The following is a 22133-nucleotide window of genomic DNA, read 5'->3' as shown; positions in this document are numbered from 1 at the left end:
GCTAGGCCGTAATATTTAGCATGTTTTATCGTGACTGCCTAACAAGAAAAAAAATACGGCGTTTTAATGCACTGCCGTTCGCGAGCCTCATGACCAGCTCAACCACTCGGCTCGCGAACAGCGGTGCATCACAACAAACGCCCAATTTTTCTTTTCTTTTTAGTCAGGCGGCAGTCGCGTTAAAACATGCTAAATATTACGGTCTAGCGCACACAGCCACCTGTGATATCTGCGCTACCCGGCCCTTTCGCACATAAAAAAACAAACGACAAAATACATCGCTATCAGACGCACCGAACAAATGCTCGTTGCGGCTATCACTGATGGGTTACAGGCTTGGTGCAAATTCCGGTAGATACTTTTCATTATGCACATTTCCTTTAGATGCATACATACCTGTAACGAAGTGTTTTTCGCACAGTCGAGAGTACGCAGTAGGTAGCTAAGGTCGGCCATTCACATCTTGACGCTTGGTGGCCCTAATTGTAGCTTCACGTCGTTGTTGGCCGCGGCTCGGCGAAGGAAACCTGAAAAACCGCGTCTTGCATCTTGGCGCGCTTAGAGAGTGGCAACCGTACGCGGCAGATGTGGTTGGCATCGCTTTGCGAAGCCTGTGACGGCCACCGTGCCGCCCGGTGCCGCCAGCCCCCGTGCACTGGCGGCGCCGAGAAACGCTGTCGACGCCTCTCAATGTGTTTCCATCGGTCGCCGCTACGACTTCGCGCATGCGCAGAAAACTCGCGCAAAAGGTGGATATTTTGAAGCGCACAGGCTGGCCATGCAGTTTCAACTGCGTGCACTCCGTGCACTAACAGATGTTTCAAGAGCAACAAGTCATATAGGCATTGCCTGTAGCACGGCGACCGACGGACATGGTTCACCTTCGAGCGTACGCATCCAGTGGCGCAACATGTAGCCCCGTTCCATCCTCTCAGGATCGTTTGCTTGGCGTAAGTTAAGTGGTACATCAAAATGTGACCGACTCCAACCGCATCAAGAAAGTAGACGACAAATTTGCAACACTTGCCGCACTGAGTGCAGTGAGCTTACCGCAACGGTGCTGCCCGCGAGAGCGGTGCACAATGGCACGCTGGCTGTGCGCTGCGCCCTAATCGTCGCTAGGGCGCAGCAATCCAAAGCCGCAGCAATCGGCGCTTCGAAATTGATCATGGTCAGTTCTTGGAATAGCCTTACTGTCAACCCAACTGTCTCAGAGTAAAAGAAAGATGTAATCTCGGCGACACCTTAGCAGCGGAGCTAGAGTACGAGATCGGATGAGCTGAGCGACATGTCAGCAGCTGTGGGCTGTGAGCAGAGATTCGCTTGTATCGCAGTTATCCTTAGAATCTCGTTGCACATCAGCGATCCTCAGTAAGAGTTTTTTTACATTAATTTATCCAATCGCGTAATATTTAAGAGATCAACAGATTTTAGCATGCTTTTTTTTTTCTGATGGTGGCTCGCAAACAATTCGTCATGCCTGCACCGGCGGACTGCGGCAGGTGGTTTAGCCTATGTTGTATGCTGAAAGTTTTTATTTAAGTTTTTATATGTAGTAGATGTATTTTTTCTTCATCCTATTATTTTTCACTGCTTCTGAGCTGCAATGAGCATGACATTGTAGTGTCATGGTCTAAACGGGAGAAAAGTGGAGACTGCCACATACTAAAAATAACAGCTAGAGGGGCAAGTTGGTGCATCATCGCGTGTGCTGTGTATCTTCTCCTGTGTTTGTGTTTATTTGCGCCACATATCTTAATACGATGCCACATACTAGATGCGCTGTCATTCCTGAAACTTGGCACATTGTATCAACAGTGGTTACTCGTTGCAATGGTAGACATTTCATGGTTTGTTGTCATGAAGTTAGTGGGGTTCCACAGAATTTTGAGTAATTGAGCACTAGCTAAGAGATAGTCGGCATCTCTAGTTTATTACATTAAGGGCAACCATTGCAACATGTTCCTTATATGGTGTTCTCAGATACACACACTGCAATGGAAGGGGCATTGGGGAATTGAACAACTTCATAATATCGCGAAATTCGCTGCATGAAGCTTTGTTACATACAGATTCAACTGTATATGTGAAAAGTCACTAAAGTGCAAATGTGTCTTGTGTGAGTTTGCAGTAGAACCCTGCTGCGTATTTACTTCTCAGCGTACATAGCCGCACTGGCCGCTAGTCGCGCTGGTTGTCTTGAATGTCACATCCGGCGTTGTCATGACAACATTGGAACTGATTGGGACGCCAGTTCGCTCGTTGCTTGCATATGGCCGCCCGCATTGGCCGCCTGCAAGGAGTATACGCCCGTGTAATATTCTGCGGTCAAGTACGCGAAGCGACTAATTTCAAAGCTGTTGTTCGGCAAGTGAGTGACAGTGGTTTGTTGCGAAAGGTTTGTTGTCTCTTCATATTTTGTGCCATGCTGTGCATCGGGAAAGTATTGATCCGATGCCAGGAGGAGAGCAGTGATGTGTGTGAAAGATCTTCCACCGTGATCGCGATGAGACTAATTTCAAAGCTGTTATTCGGCAAGTGAGTGACTGTGATTTGTTGCGAAAGGTTTGTTGCCTCTTCATATTTTGTACCATGCTGTGCATCGAGAAAGTCTTTATCCGATGCCAGGAGGAGAGCAGTGAAGTGTGTGAAAGATCGCTTGCCAAAAATAAAACTGGCCCTGGGTAACAACGCTAAAGTATCGTTTTTCCTAGAAGCAAGATGTTTCAGTTTAGTGAGCTATGCTTATGGTGAGAGATGCTTATCACAGGAGATTGCAAGATCGTAGCTATCTTTTTCAGCTGGCTCGGGAACTGAAATGTTGATTTTGTACATTACTTACGAATAAGTACACGCCAGTGGAGATTTGTTGCACGACATGCTAACTGCAACAATTTATTTTGACATTGCGCATATTTAAATAATGTGTATAAGTTCAATCAAGATATAGAGTGAAGCCCGAGGCCATCCAAATGCATATCAGCGCTGCTGTCACATGTTTGCTTTCAAATACTTCACCTCACAATCTGAACAAAACCGAAGGATCGGTTTTGTTCACTGTATATATGTCACCTTTCAGCCATTAAAATTAAGTTTTGAGTCTGCGCACGACCTGTCCACCACTTCATTTGTCCGTGTGTTTTTTAGCGCAGTACCCCCCTTCGTGGAAAAGATAAAACTTGGTAAATATGTTTGTCATCATCTGGATGATCAGGAGTCTTAGGTGTAGTCTTTCTGAAACATCCTTTTTGGTTGTTGTTACATGGTTCTTGCTAACCTCATTGAAAGGCCACATTATTTCTGGTATTGCTGAAGGCCAGCTGTTGCACAGAATTGTGTAAACAAGACTGGGAAATTTGATGTGTCAAATCTTTCACTTTGACCAATTTGGTCAAGCCTTCCTTTTCATATTTATTAGTGTCGTATGAGGTGTTCATATAAGTGTGTCATGCTGTCCAGAAAGTCAGAACAATATTGCCAACATTTGTCAATTAGAAAAATGGAGCATATTTCTGTGTTTTGTCTTTGGTTTCCTTCGTGCTTGCATCATTCACTTTGTTGTGTCATCATGCTGAAAACAGTTCTTGGTAGCCACTTCATTCAAGATCTCTCTTCACCACTTTCAATTAATTACCAAAGCTTCCCAGATTGCAGTAGCTATTTCTTGCAAAGTGGCTAAATTACATGTGCCACTGGTTCACTGTGAACTACTGAGAGAACAGATAAAGATTCTCTTCCAGTGTGCATTTGTTTCAGAAGACAAAAAAATAAGCAGTGAGAACCACGTTCGAAGAGAACACCTAAAATAGATTATTGCCATCCACCTTCTCTATTCCTTGTCTGCACAGGATGCAGAAATGCCCTACTTGCAGTTGTTCTTCGGGAGAAATCAGATGTTTGAAAACCTTCGATGCTTTTGTGTAGAATGCAGAAGCAATTGTCGGCATATCTCAAGAGCGCTATTAGTTGTGGCATAAACAAGCCCAAAGGTTTGATTTTAGTAGTCTCCATTATCAAGTGGACAGCTCTGACTAAATTTGATAGTTGCATTGCAATTCCAATAATTTTCTTGTGTACAGCACTTTAGTAAATGCAGTATATTTTGGCCCTGCAGAAGCAAAGGAGCTCATTGGTCATACTGATAGGTATCATACTGATCTTTGCAGGTGTCCACAGCAAGGTGTTTGAAAAGAGTCATGAACAAATATATTGCCTTGATAGCTCAGTGGTTATGGCGCCCGACTGCTGTACCCAAGGATTGAATCTGGCTGAGGAGGCTGCTTTTCAACGAAGGCAAAAGGCAAGGCACCCGTGTGCTGTGCTATGTCGGTGCGCATTAAAGAACCCCAGGTGGTCAAAATTTCCGGAGTCCTCCACTACGGCGTCCCTCATAGCCTGAGTTGCTTTGGGACGTTAAACCCCACTAACCAAATCATCATCTAGATCGCAGAGAAGCTCGGGCCGCGTCACTCCAACAGCGATATGCTGGCCGACTTGGCATACTTTACACAGACGCGGCAGACCATCCTACTCGGACTGCTGCAACAGTGGTTGCCACAGATGAGAACATGGCTCTTCATGCCTCCTGTTCCGTACGCACTTCACATATCTCTACAGTGCAGGAAGTAGCTATTGCTTTCCACTCCTAAAGCTAAAGTAGTCATAAGTGACTCACAGTGCGCCATTCTTATTTTTACTCATGGCTGTATTTCAGCCGTACCATTTTGCGTACTCATATCAAATCCTAAACACCTGACCCTCCTGATATGGGCTCCAGCCCACATGGGTCTCAAGCGTAAGCACATGAGCTAGCTCGAGGGCTCACTTTCCGAGCAGCTTATCATCCTGCCCCCAACATGCCCGCCTTGGTCAGGAAGGACACCATAATCACTTCACGCGACCTGCTCCAACACTATTGTCTTTCTCGGCAACTCTATCCAGGTCCACACCAAGAACTTACAAAGACAAAGGCCTTCATATAGCGCCAACTCCAGACAGACACTTTCCCCAATCCTAAAAGGTTCATAATATTGCTACGAAGATGACGAAGCGGGCAGTGGCGTGGGGCGGAGCGCTCGCGCCAGGCCCGCTGGCCATAAAAGCATATTTCATCGTCATGTCATCATGTCGTTCTGTGTCGCCGTGTTCCATCGCATGTCATGCCACCACGTAACAATATATTTCCTGAACGGTATATGCCGATGTGTAAACACTGCAGTATCCCAGCAGACCTTCATATGGTCTGGACTTGTCCACGACAACACACTCCAACACCCACACAGCATACCTGGGAGGCTCGTCTACTCAGCTCTACCCTGGACGACCAACAAGCGCTCATCGGTCTTGCTCTAGTGGCTGCCAGATTCCAAGGAGTCTTGGCCGACCCCTAGATCTTGGCCTTTGGCCTCTTGACTGTTTTAATAAATGTTTACCAACCAACCAACCCAGCTGTTGGCAATGGACGTGCATATAGTTTTGCACACACAAAGCTGAAGGCCGAAGCCTAATGAGAGAAAGTATCCAAGATTGATAGGAGGGCACCCTCTTGAGTGAGCAGATCTTGGTGAGGGCTCCACACCGTGATGTCAATAGCATATAGCAAAACAATTGCAGGGATGCTGTGTACACACTATGCTGGGGGGTTGAAAGCAGTATTAAATAAAGTCGGTGACAATACTGACACCTGGGGCACTACTGAATGTCACTATGCATTTCAGTGTGTGTAATGAGTAAGTGAGATATCTCAGAGGCCTTACCAGTATTTGCAAAAAGGCATACCTCTTACCTAAGTTTCACATGCAGCCTTTTAAACAAGAAGGCAATATATATGAATAGAGGAGAAGCAGTTAATGAGTTGTGAAAGTTACCATTGAGAAAATTCTTGTCGAACTCGGTGCAGTTTTGAAGCAGTCACATTATCACCTTCGAGCGAACTAGAGGTTAATCTGGCCTAGCTAGAACATGTTATCTTAAATAAGTCCTCACGTGCAATCAAAAGTGAGTATTGACACTTTCAGACTTGCTGAGTGAATTAGGGAAATAGTAGCTCTACTATTATGTAAACAGTTCAAAAGACATGCCACAAAGTCTGTTTTGACACATTATGCTTGCTTATACAATGCATAATTGCTGTAGGGATGCCAAAAAAACTTATTTACAAATCTAGAAATATACACTTAACAAGATCACACACATTGCTCGGACATCTGAACATTCGCGCACCGCACGCACACTTCCATTGCTCGTCGACTGCTTGTCCACACACTCTGTCCTCAGTCTCTCCCAGCACTCTGCATGGCTGCGCATCAAATGAAGGCACCAGAAATGAATGAAACGTACGCAAGAAAATCGCAACCACGCACATAGAGTTGCACATATGTGTCGTAGACTGTGTGCAGGTGTGTGCGCCCAGCATGAGAAAACGATCAGCATGTTAGGGGATATGGGATACTCACCAGAAGACCAGTTGCCAAAGCGTCTCTCTGACAGAACCCGACACAAAAGAAAAGGCACACAACAACTGGAAGGAGTCGGTTGACATAGAAAGAAAGGTGCAAACAAAAAAGGTGCTCGCTTGCAATAGGTATCACATTGTTGTGCTGATACACTGTCTTGTATATGCATTTGGCAAGCAGCACGTGGGAGAATTTTCTTCTTTCCAAAGGCCACGCAGTGCTGGAATCTGTTGAGCTAAAAATTTTAGCACATGGTTAGAAGTTGAAATGAACTAGCCGATGCTTTCAGTAGTTGCTTTGTATCCCAGTTAAGAGTATTTATTTTTCTGATTTTCTTTGTAGTCTCGCATTACAAAATTGGTGCAAAGCTTTCTTGTCTCTACTGAGCCATACTGAAATTAAAAGTGTTTCTTTTTACATTTTGAGTCTATAATTACATCACATTACTTAGTGTCCCTAATTTCTGGTAAAAAAGAACATTCAAAGTAGAATTACTTTAAGATAGCTGAAACCAGGAAACAAACCGAAAGTAGGTTTCAACCAACCTGTGACATTCTGGATACGGCCACAAGACCAGTTGTGTGTGTGCATCCTGATTAAGTTGGCAACTGGAAGTTACAGCTGAAGTCACTCTATGTCTAAAATTAAAATTTTGTCCTGCAGCAAACACAGAATGAATAATATGGCCTTGCATTCTGTAATGTCAAGCAGTTATCCGTAGAAACGTCTCCAATTTAGGGCATGGAATGGGAATAAAAATAAATTTGTCCTCCTGCAACAAGACATCGAACCATGAAATTTGGTACAAATGAGCAGCAAGCTGAGAACATACAGTTACAGGAAGTCTAAAAAATACCACAGTTGCACTTGAAAAGAGCACCACATGGGACATTTTTTTCAAAATTCAGCCTATCACATTTTTGTACATCTCATTTGCCCCATTTTGGTACACATTTTTTTCTTTCTGAACGGATGTACTTTTCTGAAAGACTATGCAAACTGCTGGAGCATTAGCAGGTTTTAAAATCGATAAAAAAATCAATGCGCTAGCTGCCAGTCTATATCAATTTCATATTTTTTCAAAACTCCTGCATAAACTGCTGCAAAAACATTCTTACCTTTTGTATTAAAAACATATTATTGTCTCGCCCTCAGCATGGTATTAGAAAAAAAAAAAAAACGGATATTAACGCTCCACTAGAAACACCGTAAATGCTCTCAATAGGTTAAATACCAGTCATGGGCAGTATTGAAGATACATGTATCTTTGATACTATCTTTAGATACATTTTGTGTATCGGTATCAGGTATCGAGTGCTGAAAATGAAAGTATCGGAGTATTGGTATTGAAAATACATTTTTGGTGTATCGTGTATATTAATGATACTCGATACTCCGCAAAATAGTGAAACCACTGTGTGCCAGACATTTGGTTGACGGCGCTCACTCAGGTGCTAGTACAAGCCGGGAGGCATCTTTGCTTGCAGTGCATACTGAATTCCCTCCTGCTAGAAGTTTCTTTCAAACGCCCAGTCTCCTTAGCCTCCATCTATCCATATTTTCTTTCTTTAAAACTGAAGGAGCCAATTGCAAGTAGGCGCTCATGAGGTTGTTTACTTATGAGCACCGAGTGCATACCACGAAGCCCCTAAGCCGTTAACAGACGGCCAGAAACAAAGAACAAAATAAACAGCTAAGAAGACAAACAGGGAGTAGGGACCATGCGCACTTCATCCCTAGCTGCTCTCCCACCCTTTAAAATCTGCCTCCTTGTCCGTCTCTGAGGCATGTGATTCTTGTCAAGCAGCATGCTCAGTGCGCTGATGAACGCAGTAACTTATGCACTACCATAGCTCTTCAGACCCTTGAGGTTCCCATGTCGGCTTTGTTTGGCGGCAAGAACATGAGCATCTAAGGCCTCAGTTGGGCACGATGCAGTTGCCAATCTTGTCGTTTACAGCGTTTGATTTGAAACAAACATCTTTCTTCCACTAGGCTTTTTCTGTAAAAAACTATTACATCTAAAATATTAAGAAATACACAACGTAAACGCTATGTAACTGCACTTTTCCAGCACATAAATTTGAATAACAAATACATGGTGAAAGAATTTTTTTTGCCAAAAACATTTCAGCGAAATGTGAATAAATCTTGTGAAGATACCCTTGTTTCATAAAGCAATAAACTGTTAAAATGTTTTTGAAATATGCGAATTGATTGACGTCATATTATCCACTCTCTCTTAAAAACAACAACTTTTTCTTTTATATAACCCAGACGCTCACTTAGTGAATCTTGACTTTGTTAACTACCTTCAAGATACTTGAGTCGACGCGGCTATACTTCACTCTTATCTTCTGGTAAAGGGCCCCTTCATCAAATGTAACAGTGTGGCGTGCTCGATTAATTATATAGAGATGCTTATCTCGTTCACCTCATTTACAGAACGCCCACATGGCGCAGCTATTTCGGAAAACGTTCAGCCATTTTATTTTTGTTATCCTCTAGCTTTTAGCACAGAATGCGAGCTTCAAAAGTCTGCTATTGCACTAATATCAAAATGCCTGCTCAGTTCCCCAAACGCACGCAGCATTGAGCGTTATAGTAAAGAGGAAACGGAGGGGGCCATCGGGTAATTAACGTGTAGTATATGAAATGAAAAGCCACAAAAGAAGTTCCAGATCATTACTCATAACTATTTAGTTATGACTAATTGCTAATTAGAACTAGTTAGTGACTAGTGCTCACAGGGTGGTTCGTATGAAGTGCACTACCTTAAAGAAATTGTTCGCTAGGCTGCTTGTGGAAGTTTTGTAGCCATGGCTTCAATTCAATATGTGACATTCTGAAAAGGCCAGCTGCCCGGACAGCGGAGTTTCATGAATTTGAGCTATCAAATTTGTTTAAGCCCTTTCAGAGAAACAAAAACTGCGATATATGTACCACTGAAAGTTCTTGAAAGCATGGTAAAATTTTCCAGCTTCGCTAATAATATTACCGCCTTTATCACATTAGAATTTCAGAGATGTATCGAAGTATCAAAGTCACAGTATCGAGTATCTGTATCGGAAATCGATTTCGGTTCGTTATCTTGTATCGGTATCGGAAATACAATTTTTCAAGGTATTGAGTATCAGTATCGAAGATACTTTTTTGAAGTATCTTGCCCAGCCCTGTTAAATACAAAATCTAGAAAACGCACGCGCGTAATAGTATGCTATCAATCCTCTCCTCAATGCAAAAATTTTTAACCTAGCGTCACTAACACCGAAAATATTGGCAATAAAAAACGACGCTCCTCCTTTCTCCCCTTAACTCGACACACGCCAGCGCGGAAGAAAAAAAATGAAGAAAACAAGCCGTGAATTCACCCCACCACGCTCCATTCTGCCCGTGTCACTTCGGAGCCACCAATGAATGGGCGCACCCAGCTAGCCTCGATGATTTCACTTGGAAGGCTTGCACAGAGGGAACGTGTTGCAATAATCGGTTGTGAGTGGTAACCAGGAGCACTTTTTGAAAATTATTTGTATATTATTGGCTTCATACAAAGCTTCCGAATTTGGCTTTAATAAAAACCCACGTCTATGAAGTTCATCCACTAGAATATTAGGGGAAAGTACCGTTTCAGGGGCCCTTTAACTGGTAGTCAGGGTAATGAAAATATTTTTAGGCAAAATACAGTCGAGTCTGCTTAGAACTAATTACAGGGAATTCAGCGCAACAGTCACACAAGAAAGAGGACACCATGGGTGCCTATTTCTTGTGTGAGTGTTGTGCTGAATTCCCTGTAATTATGTCTGACAATCAATTAGCTCAGCAGTTAACCTGCTTAGAACAGCTGCAGCTATAACAAAACACCTGCTTATCACAAAAAGGGCAGGACTACCAAAACAATTTGTCTGTATTAGGGCTATGGCATTGCATTTTGAAGAAAAAAAGGGAACTGTGGCTGCACCACTATGTTAACGAATGAGGAGGCCCCATAAATTCGCCCTCAAAATCAAAGAGCACACTTCTATTCTAGAGAGTGCGGAGATCATAAATAGTCTCCAAGCCGCAATGATGCCACCCCCCCCCCCCCCCCTGCAATAATAAAAACAGTAAAAATGTGTTTTGAATTGGCAGTTTTTCACTGGCTGTTTGCTACAGGTCAAAGTGTGCCCCGACAAGCTAGAAGGGCTGCTAGTGTATGCACATATGCTAGTTGGGAAAAGTGTCTATGGTGGAACGAGAAATGTAAGTGCCCAATAGGGGCTGTGTTGAAAACTAAATTACTGCACACTGCCAGTCATCCACTAATGAGAGCAATCTGATACGTTTGAATACTGGTTGCATGGTACGACTTGATGGCCTACCCAGTCATGTTAGAGTTGCATTGTCTGCAATCATATCTCTGCCTGCTGCACTGCTGCCATATGTAGACAGTATGCAGACCACAGATAGATGCATCACTCCGGTGTCTAGCGGGCAGTGCACACGAATTAACGAAGACTGAAATCTGACTTGATCTGACGGTTTTCAGATAAAGTGCAAGTTTCCACCTTGTTTTTAGGTCTAAGTGGCTCTACTCCCACGCAGATGTTACATCAAAGTCCATGTATTTACAGGAAGGTGTATCCTAATTTGGAGGCAAATTTGTCACTGGAGCAGTTAAAACAAAAGTAACTTTCACTGAGCATTCTGCATAGACATGGCTTGTAATAGCTTTGTCACTGGATCCGTATAACTTAGTTGAGGTTTGAAGCCAACCTTCTACACCATCTGCCACTGATGCTCCAATTGCTTCTCACATCCCTGAAGCGGATAATCCGTACAGCTTGAGAGCTTAGAAAGCAGCTTGATAGTATGAAATTTGAAAGGATAAATGTGTGCAATACACTTTTCAAAGAATTAATGCCACTTTTTTCTGATCTTTGCTTTTTGACTGTAAAAAAGCAAGTCCACTTACTATAAACTTCGGATACAAGCAAAATCCACGTGACCGTCAGGTTTATTATAAGTGACCTTAACTGCATTCAAAGCCTCATTTGGCTGCTAGCTCTTATGATAATGTACAAGTTATCAGATTGTGCAAGGAATTTGCCTCAAGAGCCACCAGTTAGCTGTGGTAGCTGAGACCAGCTGAGCCCAGTTTAATCTTCGTCACATGAAGCATAGAAAAATTTGCTGCCTATCCATTTGTTGCCCTACCAACTTTTGGGATAGGCAGGCCTACAAGTTGGAGCAAAAGACGCCAAAAAGTAGCACTTGGTTACAAGTTTCCAACATTATCTTGACTCCTGCAGCTGTTGAAACAGAAGCAGGATGAGATTACCAGTTTAACTATAATTCTTGTATTTAAACATATGAACAGATGGGACAAAATTTTCTGTCCCTACTCATTTAAATATTCCATCTTGCTGCTAGTCTGCTTCAAGCTTAAAGAAAAGCAGTTGGTTCAGACTGCATGTAAATAAATGTTAACAGTTTGCACTGACAGGATTTCTGCAGGCAGTTGCAAGCCTGCCGAGTACTATATATCTTGCATGAAAGAGTGCTAAGACTTGAGAAATGTTTTAATAGAACTACAGCTCAAACACTTCCTTGTTGGTTGACATGGTACTGTACTTGGCACAAAAGAAGTGATTGTGTTGTACCGGTAAGGGGCACTGCCATTGTTGTTGTAATAAAAGGGGCCGAATGGCACCTTTTAAGGATGCAAATGTATTGATGCCTAGACAGTGCAGATAATCGCTTTGTGTAAGCATGTGTTTTTGCTCCACAGTGGATGTGCGTTATCACCGAAATATTGTCCTTAGACAAACATGATTAATGCTTACATGGTGAAGGCTTGTTGACTGTGGCTCACAGTGCTGTTTATTTTCTTTTATAGCCAAAGTTGTATTTCAAGCAGCAGACAGCTGCCTTTCAGGGACAATTTCATCACCACTAGATGTGTCTGCAGTAGTAAATCTGTCCAGAATAAATACCTTTTCAAAGATACAGTGCTGCTGGATGATCTTTTATTGTTTTGTTTTTGCATAACTCATGCTGTCAGTGCGTGTCTTACAATGCTCAGTCCTTGTCCCTTGGAGAACCACAAAAGCTTTCTTGAAGTGCCGAGAAATGCCACGCACCTTAGTTTCTATCCCTTCATGCAGGACACGTGTAGGCAGAAAATAGAGAGGCACGACAGCCTCTGAAAAGAAAATTGTCATTTATGATTAGCCATATGGTGAACACCTCTATCACAATTATTGCGAGTAGTCCGAAAGTAAGGGGAGTAAAGGAAAGCTCCAGGTTCATGCATTCTTGGGTATAACCACTTATGGGATCCTAGTAAGAACTTGGTGGTTCTGTAGAACAAGAATAGAGTATACTGAGAATCCTTGAAAGAATGAATGCACATACCAGCAGTAACTGGCTTACTGTGCATATGTAAAAATTAGCAGTCTTTCTGATGTCCCACCCCACAGCAAGTGCTGTGGGCCAAGGCAACTATATATTTATAAACCTCAAAATAGTGCTTCTTCCAAACATTCCTAGCTTTTCTAATTATTTCTGGCCACCCCTACAGGCATGAAGTATGCTTAAAGCAGCATACGTGAGCAAAGGCAAATGCTGCTGATGAATCACTCATGCGAGAGGACAGAAAAAGCTGATTTAGAAGTATTTCGTTCAAGCAGAAAAGTAGTTGAACCAAAGGAATGTGAAATTTGACAATGCCATAACAAATGTAAAGTTCTGTGCACAATGTTCATCTAACAAGAGCACTCAGTGAGTGCCTTACGTGAACTCCAAGGTATTAGCAAGGTTAAGGAAAGTTTGGTTTGGTTAATAAGATTTAACATCCCAAAGCAATTCAGGCTATAAGGGATACCATAGTAGAGGGTTATGGAAATTTCGACCACCTGGGGTTCTTTAACGTGCACTGACATCGCACAGCACACAGGCGCCTTGCTTTTTGCCCCCATCAAAAAGCGGCTGTCGTGGCCGAGATTCGATCGCGCATCCTTGAGCACAGTAGTCGAGTGCCTTAACGTGCATTATTGCAGAGCTGTTCTCCACTTTTGCGATTGTTAGTGTCAAACATATTTTTCTTTTATGATGTCATGTAGACTTCACAGTGTTTGTATGGATCACTCTTATTGCTCCCCCAATTTCTGCAGCACTCTCTCCTTTGGTTGCATTAAGCATGCAAACTGCAAACCCCCCATAATTATCACCAAGGCAGCTCTTCATCAACCTTGGCTTGTTACTAACGTTGTACGCGAAATGTGTCTTTGGCAATCGTGCACTCCTCATCGCCTGAACGGGTTTCTAACGTACTTGCCCACATATAAGGGGTACATTCGATGGTCAGTCCCTGCACAGGACACCAGAAAAAAAACCAAAAAAACTGAAAGATGAATACAGAAGCGATCCATAAATATCCCTATCGGCGGAAAAAGATAGCTGTCCTAAAATATAGCAGCATAATGTTAAGCTGCGCGATATGTGGTGATGTGCTTCGTGATAGCATACTGGATTATGTTCACCTTGAGTACAAAATTATTGCAAACTATGTGCCATTGGCATGTACTTATTCGCAACTAATGTAAAAAATCAATACTTTAAACATGTCAATGCCAGGGTGCTTACATTCTTTCCTCCGTAAATGGGCCAGTTGGAAAAGATAGCTATTATCCTGCACCCTCCTATAATAAGCATCTCTCCACATAAGGCATAGCTCAGCACGGTACTAAATATCAAGAGGCAACAAACCTTTCGCAGCAAACCATTGTCACTCATTTGCTGAATAATAGCTTGAAATCCCAGAAATAATGCGGCCTTTCAATGAGGTTAGTAAGAACTATGTAACAACAACCAAAAAGGATGCTTCAGCAAGGCTACACGACTCTTGATCATCCAGATGATGCCAAACATATTTACCAAGTTTCATCTTTTCCATGAAGGGGAGTACTGCACTAAAAGACACACGGACAAATGAAATGGTGGACAGGACGTGCGCAGACTCAAAACTTAATTTTAATGGCTGAAAGGTGACATATATATATATATACAGTGAACAAAAGTGATCCTTCTGTTGCACTTGCAGATTGCGAGATGAGGTATTTGGAAGCAAACATGTGACGGCAGCGCTGATGTGCATTTGGATGGCCTCGGGCTTCACTGTATAGCTTGATTGAACTTAGACATTATTTAAATATGCACAATATCAAAATAAATAGTTGCAATTAGCATGTCATGCAACAAATCTCCATTGGCGTGTACTTACTCGTAAGTAATGTACAAAATCAATATTTCAGTTCCCGAGCCAACTGAAAAAGATAGCTACGATCCTGCAACCTCCTGTGATAAGCATCTCTCCACATAAGCATAACTCACCAAACAAACATCTTGCTTCTAGGAAAAACGATACTCAAGCGTCGTTATCCAGAGCCAGTTTTATTTTTGGCAAGCGATCCTTTACACACATCACTGCTCTCCTCCTGGCATCGGATCAAGATTTTCTCGATGCACAGCATGGTACAAAATATGAAGAGGCAACAAACCTTTCGCAACAAATCACAGTCACTCACTTGCCGAATAACAGCTTTGAAATTAGTCTCATCGCGATCACGGTGGAATATCTTTCACACACACATCACTGCTCTCCTCCTGGCATCGGATCCAGACTTTCACGATGCACAGCGTGGTACAAAATATGAAGAGGCAACAAACCTTTCGCAACAAATCACAGCCACTCACTTGCCGAATAACAGCTTTGAAATTAGTCTCATCGCGATCACGGTGGAATATCTTTCACACACACATCACTGCTCTCCTCCTGGCATCGGATCCAGACTTTCACGATGCACAGCGTGGTACAAAATATGAAGAGGCAACAAACCTTTCGCAACAAATCACAGCCACTCACTTGCCGAATAACAGCTTTGAAATTAGTCTCATCGCGATCACGGTGGAATATCTTTCACACACACATCACTGCTCTCCTCCTGGCATCGGATCCAGACTTTCACGATGCACAGCGTGGTACAAATATGAAGAGGCAACAAACCTTTCGCAACAAATCACAGCCACTCACTTGCCGAATAACAGCTTTGAAATTAGTCTCATCGCGATCACGGTGGAATATCTTTCGTGTGAAAGATATTCCACACATCACTGCTCTCCTCCTGGCATCGGATCCAGACTTTCACGATGCACAGCGTGGTACAAAATATGAAGAGGCAACAAACCTTTCGCAACAAATCACAGCCACTCACTTGCCGAATAACAGCTTTGAAATTAGTCTCATCGCGATCACGGTGGAATATCTTTCACACACACATCACTGCTCTCCTCCTGGCATCGGATCAAGATTTTCTCGATGCACAGCGTGGTACAAAATATGAAGAGGCAACAAACCTTTCGCAACAAATCACAGCCACTCACTTGCCGAATAACAGCTTTGAAATTAGTCTCATCGCGATCACGGTGGAATACCTTTCACACACACATCACTGCTCTCCTCCTGGCATCGGATCCAGACTTTCACGATGCACAGCGTGGTACAAAATATGAAGAGGCAACAAACCTTTCGCAACAAATCACAGCCACTCACTTGCCGAATAACAGCTTTGAAATTAGTCTCATCGCGATCACGGTGGAATATCTTTCACACACACATCACTGCTCTCCTCCTGGCATCGGATCAAGACTTTCCCGATGCACAGCATGGGACAGAATATGAAGAGACAACAAACCTTTCGCAACAAACCCCTGTCACTCACTTGCCGAACAACAGCTTTGAAATTAGTCGCTTCGCGTACTTAACCGCAGAATATTGCACGGGCGTATACCCCATGGAGGCGGCCAATGCGGGCGGCCATATGCAAGCAACGAGCGAACTGGCGTCCCAATCAGTTCCAATGTCGTCATGTTGGCAACGCCGGATGTGACGTTCAAGACAACCAGCGCGACTAGCGGCCAGTGCGGCTATGTACGCTGAGAAGTAAATACGCAACCCTGCTGCCTTCTATCTGCCATGTTTTCATGAGTTGGTCTCGTTTCTAACTCCCAGTGAAATTCGTGCACGTGCAGTACAAATCCGGCTGCTACATCACTGTTGTGGTAGCGCACATGGTACCTACTTTGTACTGCACAGCCATTTTGACTGTTTTGACGGCCTACACTGAGCAGGGCACTCCACTGCCACTCACACTGATGCCACTTATGGGTGGTGCAAATACTTTAGTGAACTTCTGTCGTGCCAGCAGCAAGACTTGCAGAAACAAGTAAAACTTGTTGCTGGCCTAGCTGGTGCATTTTCAAGCAAAAACAGGTTAGCACAGAACAAAACGGACACAAGAGAGGACGGCGCACTATTGGCAACTGATTCTTTTACTGAAGGGCACACAAAATATGTAGGTTTACCATCATAACACCTGTCATCTCCTGCACATGTCAGAAAGATGTGCATTTATTGCATCAAAAAGAGGTGCTTTTTTAATATCGGATAAAGACTGATAAAACCGATAAAGGCTTCAAACAAAATGGAATGCGGTGCAAAGGGTTAAAGTAACATGTTGGAGGAGGAATGAAGCAGCATGCAAAGGAATTAAAGACTCAAACCCAGAGAAAAACTTCGACACGAGTCCAGGATGACTTTCTCTTTCAGCCAACCATGCGACCATGTAAACGACAAGGAAGCTTTTGGTGTTCCTTGGCTGCCAGCTGCTGCATGCACAGAGAGCTTGAGCCACCTTCTCTGGATCCGGTCTTGCGCTACCTTGATTGCCCTGCATCAGTGTTTCCCCTTCTAGTCGTCCTAACCTCTCAATAAACCCCTTTACAAAAGTTTCTGCTCTGATGAAGGGATCTGCACAGGACACATCACTGATGATGAATGTAGACGAATAATTAGATTGGGGAAGTACATACCGACTTCTAAAATTTAGCTGGGTTTTCTTTCATAAAGGTTGCAAGAAAAGTTGCTAGCTTCTACAATTATCACACGAGTGTATTTTTCAGTAAACTAAACAAGTTGCAAGATTCCCCTTGTGTACCAGGGTGCTTCAAATTACGCTTTAGTGTAGTCTTAGCAGGTACAAACTCAGAAGTGCAGCTATGAACAATATCGTGAAATTTTTCGAACAGCACATCAACTGCGCAAGGTTTAGTAAACGATGAAAAAGCATCAAAGAGGGAAATATCGTCTTCTTCCTGAATGCGCTCTCTGCGGGATGTCTGGCAAATCAGCCTCATTAGCCTGGTCCTCAGCCCGATCCTAGCAGCTTTAATGTCTCTAAGGGACTTTTGGTTTGTTTTTTTTTTATATCTGGGAGCAGCAGTCTACTTTGCCCATTGCAGTTTTTGATCTCTCCTTCCGTGCAGAGAGAAATCGCAGGAACGTTGTGGAGCTTGGAAGAAAGCACTGTTCTTTTACTCTACTTTTGTGTATCTTTGAATGCTCTTATCTCACTGATGCTATAACCCTTCTTGCCTTGGTGCAGTTTTGATATATCGTGCCCTGACTTCGCTGGGACAATTTTTAGACATCAGACTGACTTTGTTGTCCCCTTTCTTCAAAGACTCTGATCATGGCCCCCTGTTGAGCCTTGATTTCTGAGCTATGTTGAATCTCGTGAGCCCCAGCAGTCTGCCCTAGTCGTTCCACATTATGTGCAGGGGTGAAGTGCTGCTCCAATTGCTCCATTCAGCTCCAAACTGCTTTCCCTGCTCCATCCTGCTCCAAAATGCATTGCTTCAAAACTTCTCCAAACTGGCTATTTTGATGTTTTGCCATCAAATTTAGCAGAACACGGGAACAATGTCATTGCACCAGTAGCAAAGGTATAACGCATCTTGCACTGGACTTAATACAGATGTAAGTTTTGTAAGGGAAGGAAGCATGGAGCATAATAAATATTTGTTCGTAAGTAAATTTAGTATGAGCCACCGGCGATTGGCGATAATTACTGAAAAACAAATGCACTGTGCATGTGATGTAGCACCCCTTCTCAGCCTTTTGAATCACCGGGGGAGAGAAGCAAGATCAGCAAGCGAAGCAGGTAGCGCAACCTACTGTGAGCTGTTAGAAAGAAAACTTGTCCCGACTGCAAAAACTGCATGAGTTATTCTAATGGTTCGGCTGTGAGGTGCTTCACCATCAAGCCTCTTTGTCAGTGACAAGCTGGCCAGACCTACGGCAGACAAAACCATACTTGAAGCCTTATGGGTTGGTACGCCAAAGCTGTGAATCACTAGGCAGCTTCTCAAGATTGTTAGAAAGGCATACGGAATTTATCGCCAAAATGTTAAAAATGAGCCCCCTTATTGCTCAAGCAAAGAATGATGAACTATTGGCAGGAGGCAGTGAAGTAAAAAAGCTGTAGAATCGAAAGTCTACCCCTCAAAGCCACATCTCTATATAGCCCAAAGCTGCTCCAAAATCCCCGAGCCTGCTTTCACCCCTGTGGACCTCCATCATATTTGCAAATGGACAAGAAGATCGAGGTTGTGCTGCAGTCTCCGATCGCACGGTAGGCAAAAATCAAGAGAGCGGCACTGGCGCCAAGCTTGTCGAGGCGCATTATTGTGATCCGAAGACGCCTTTTTTGCAGACAAAAATATCCATGTGCTCAGGAATTTAACAGCCGAGGCATAGGATCAAAAGGGATCATGTAATACCCCATATTTGAATTCTAAATAAGGAAAATAAAATAAATATGCACAAGATAGGGAGCAGAAATGTCATCTCTAAGTTAGTGGTACTGCTTGAGATATAACGCATCTATATGTAGACTTGACATAAGAGTCTGTCAAGTCAAAATAGGTAAACGCTTTAGGTCAGACTACATGTTCAGTTGTAAAGTGCACATGGAAGCGTTACGTCTGCTGCTAGTCTTTTCCAAGGTTTTGCTAAGGTTATCCTGTGTTATATATCTTTACATGCTTTGTCTTGTCACAGGTGAGTGGGAGGTTGGAAAGGCATTGAACTTGCATAGAAAGGAATCAGAATGGAGATTTTGTATTTCAGAAAAAGAAAATTGCAATTATCAAAGGTGTTTAACCTTAGAAACATGCTCCAAAACATAATTCAAATGCTCCAAAACTCTCTTTTCGTTACTCTAAAGCTGCTCCAGGATAGCTTTACTACTGCTCCTAAAGCTGCTCCAAAATGTTCAATCCTGCTTCCACCCCTGTATGTGGGAAAAATGACTAGTGTGCAGTGTGCCCGCACATGCATTGGTAAGTTTCGTGGCGTGGATATTGCATAGAAAACTGTGCTACAGATCAGGCTCAAATGAGAGCAGTGCAGCAGCATTAGTGAGCTGTTCGATTCTGTCCACCTGTTTTCCTACCTCTCTCTGACAGAGTGATACTATACCATATTTACTTTGTAGTACATTGGAATAGCGCAAAGGACATGAACATAGGAAAGAGGAGGGAAAGAAAGAATACCAGAAGTAATACAAGGGGCGGCTTTATATACTGCCCAATGAGAAAAAATAAAACCACGAATGCAATGTGAGACCAGCAGTCGAAAAAAGAGCACCTGTATTAATTCGACATTTTGGCCCACGCTAGTAGTTACATACAAAACTGGCCTATTCATCGTCCCCGTTTTTGGAGACCAAGTTCTTACACACACAGCTTGCTTCTCACTGTTGTTCTCCTGGTGTGTCGTTCTTTGGGTCATCGAGGTAATTGGATAGTTTGCACTTCTTGAAAGAGTGAGCGACCGTGCCATGAGGCAAGCTATACCAAGTGGCAGAAACCGACCTGGGAGCAGCAACAACAACGGTTTCCGACCCTCCAGCTTCTTTACTTCAGGAGTCAGGTGTTCGCGAAAAGAGTCCAACACCAGGATTGACGCAGGGTGAAGAAGCGCACCTAGTTGATGGTACCATACGGTTTTGTTGCAGTCGACTGCTAGCGATGCCTTATCCATGCCTTCTTCTGGCAACTGACGATCACATTCTTCGGGAACGTTTCCTTCGCATCGTCTTGCACCAAATAATAATATAAGAGCGTCATACTCTGCATAGTATGTTGCCATTGTGTGAACTGCGGGAACAGCTAAAGCAACCTTACCGACACACTGCGAATAATGCAACAAGTGCGGGTAGCGAGGGTAACAGGATTCTGTGCCAACAAGCATGAAGTGCAACTGTTGGATGGCCGTGTGGCAGTCATTAGATACCTGTGAAAGCCATTATGCAGCACTGCACATAGGCTAACATTGTTACAGTGACGTTTTGATTTGGATGATTTAGGTTCTCTAGTACCCATGTTGCCCACATAACATCGTAAAACTGGAAACTGAAACAGAGTGGCAAAGGCTTCGAAATTGCTGCATAGCGGCATTGTTTTAGGGTAATTGAATTGCAGTATTCAGTTATAATGCGAGGCAAGATTTTGCGAGACAAATCGTAAAAAAAAAAAACTCGCATTACATTTGAGTGAATATGGCATGGAGGCAAGCATATTGGAATCCAAGTGCCTTGTTTGCTGCATCCGTGTGGTGCAGGACCGTCAGCCGGCAATTCCACCAGCTCGGCTGGACCACAAGCACGTGCTGGAGCATTCGTTGCACCAGCTGCTGCGTGAGCACCACTATAACTTCCTGCACCAGGGGGCGCCCCGGCCAGCCTCTGCCCCATTGGGGGTGCCCCGCAAACGCCACCTGGCAGGGCCGCACGCCCACGACCGGCACCGGCTGCGCCAGTCCCTGCACAGGTGATCTCCCATTGGTGTCCCAGCAGCCCATGAGGCAAACAGATCTAACCATTCTGTAAACAGCGTCTAGAGCAGCAGACAGAGTATGCCGGTCGTTACCTCAGTTCACAACTGCACGGGGGCATAGCATAGGTGGGAGCCAAACTATACCCACTGCAGATAGAAGGCCTCTCTTATACTCTTCCAATTAACCCGGTCCTGTGCTAGCTGCGTCCACTTGACCCCTGCGAACTTCTTGACCTCATCCGCCCACATAGCTTTCTTCCACCCTCAGCTACGCTTTCCTTCCCTTGGAATCCAGTTTGTTACCTTAAGCGACCATCCTCTTTTCGCTCTACATGCCCTGCCGATGCCCATTTCTCTTTCTTGGTTTCTACTAGAATGTCATTGACTCGAGTTATTTTTCTGACCCGCTGTGCATGCTTCCTAGTTCTTACCCTACCATTTTTCGTTTCATAGCCCTCTGTTGTTTCATTATCCTCCACGTTCCAGCCCTGTGGATGGGTACTGGTATGGTGCGAGTGTTGTATACTTTCCTCGTGAGGTTATATGTATTACTATGAAAATGCAAAGGAGTGGTTACAAAGGGCAGATTGTTTAAGAAACTGTACTCGCGATGAAGGCGGTTCAAAATCTGCACTGGCGCATGCAGTGGCCACTTCGTGGTGGCCATCAGTGTGTAAATTTTATGCAAGGACTAGCATTGCCGTGCATGTGCATGCTGGCAATCAATTCATTCAGAAAGCAAACGAGCTCGTGGGATAAGTGCAAAGTGCTACACCACAAATCTAGATGAACAAGAAGTTTTTAATTTCTCAGTGGTACATAGCTGCAGTCCCATTGAAGATACGAGTGACTGGACTCCTATGCCATGTCCTATGCTTGTCTACTGTCTGCGTTCTTGACTGACTAGTGTCACTGCACTGTCAGGTCACCTGTTATTTAGGACATCAGATTAGCATAAGGGCA

General features: G+C 43.6%; 1 protein-coding gene across 1 annotated transcript in view; it reads left to right on the top strand.

Moving 5' to 3' along the window:
- Positions 1–22133, top strand: part of MED17 (mediator complex subunit 17) — an 81126-nt gene that overhangs the window by 34866 nt on the left and 24127 nt on the right. The window contains exon 9 of the mRNA XM_084580602.1: positions 20956–21164. Within this exon, the coding sequence (XP_084436728.1) occupies positions 20956–21164 (209 nt within the window). The remainder of the gene's footprint in view (positions 1–20955; positions 21165–22133) is intronic.

Source organism: Amblyomma maculatum, chromosome 10 (genome assembly GCF_055883805.1).
Source record: "Amblyomma maculatum isolate TAMU_Amacu chromosome 10, ASM5588380v1, whole genome shotgun sequence".
Classification (NCBI taxonomy): Eukaryota; Metazoa; Arthropoda; class Arachnida; order Ixodida; family Ixodidae; genus Amblyomma; species Amblyomma maculatum.
Note: the sequence above shows the minus strand (reverse complement) of the source record. Positions and strands in the feature narration are given on the sequence as shown.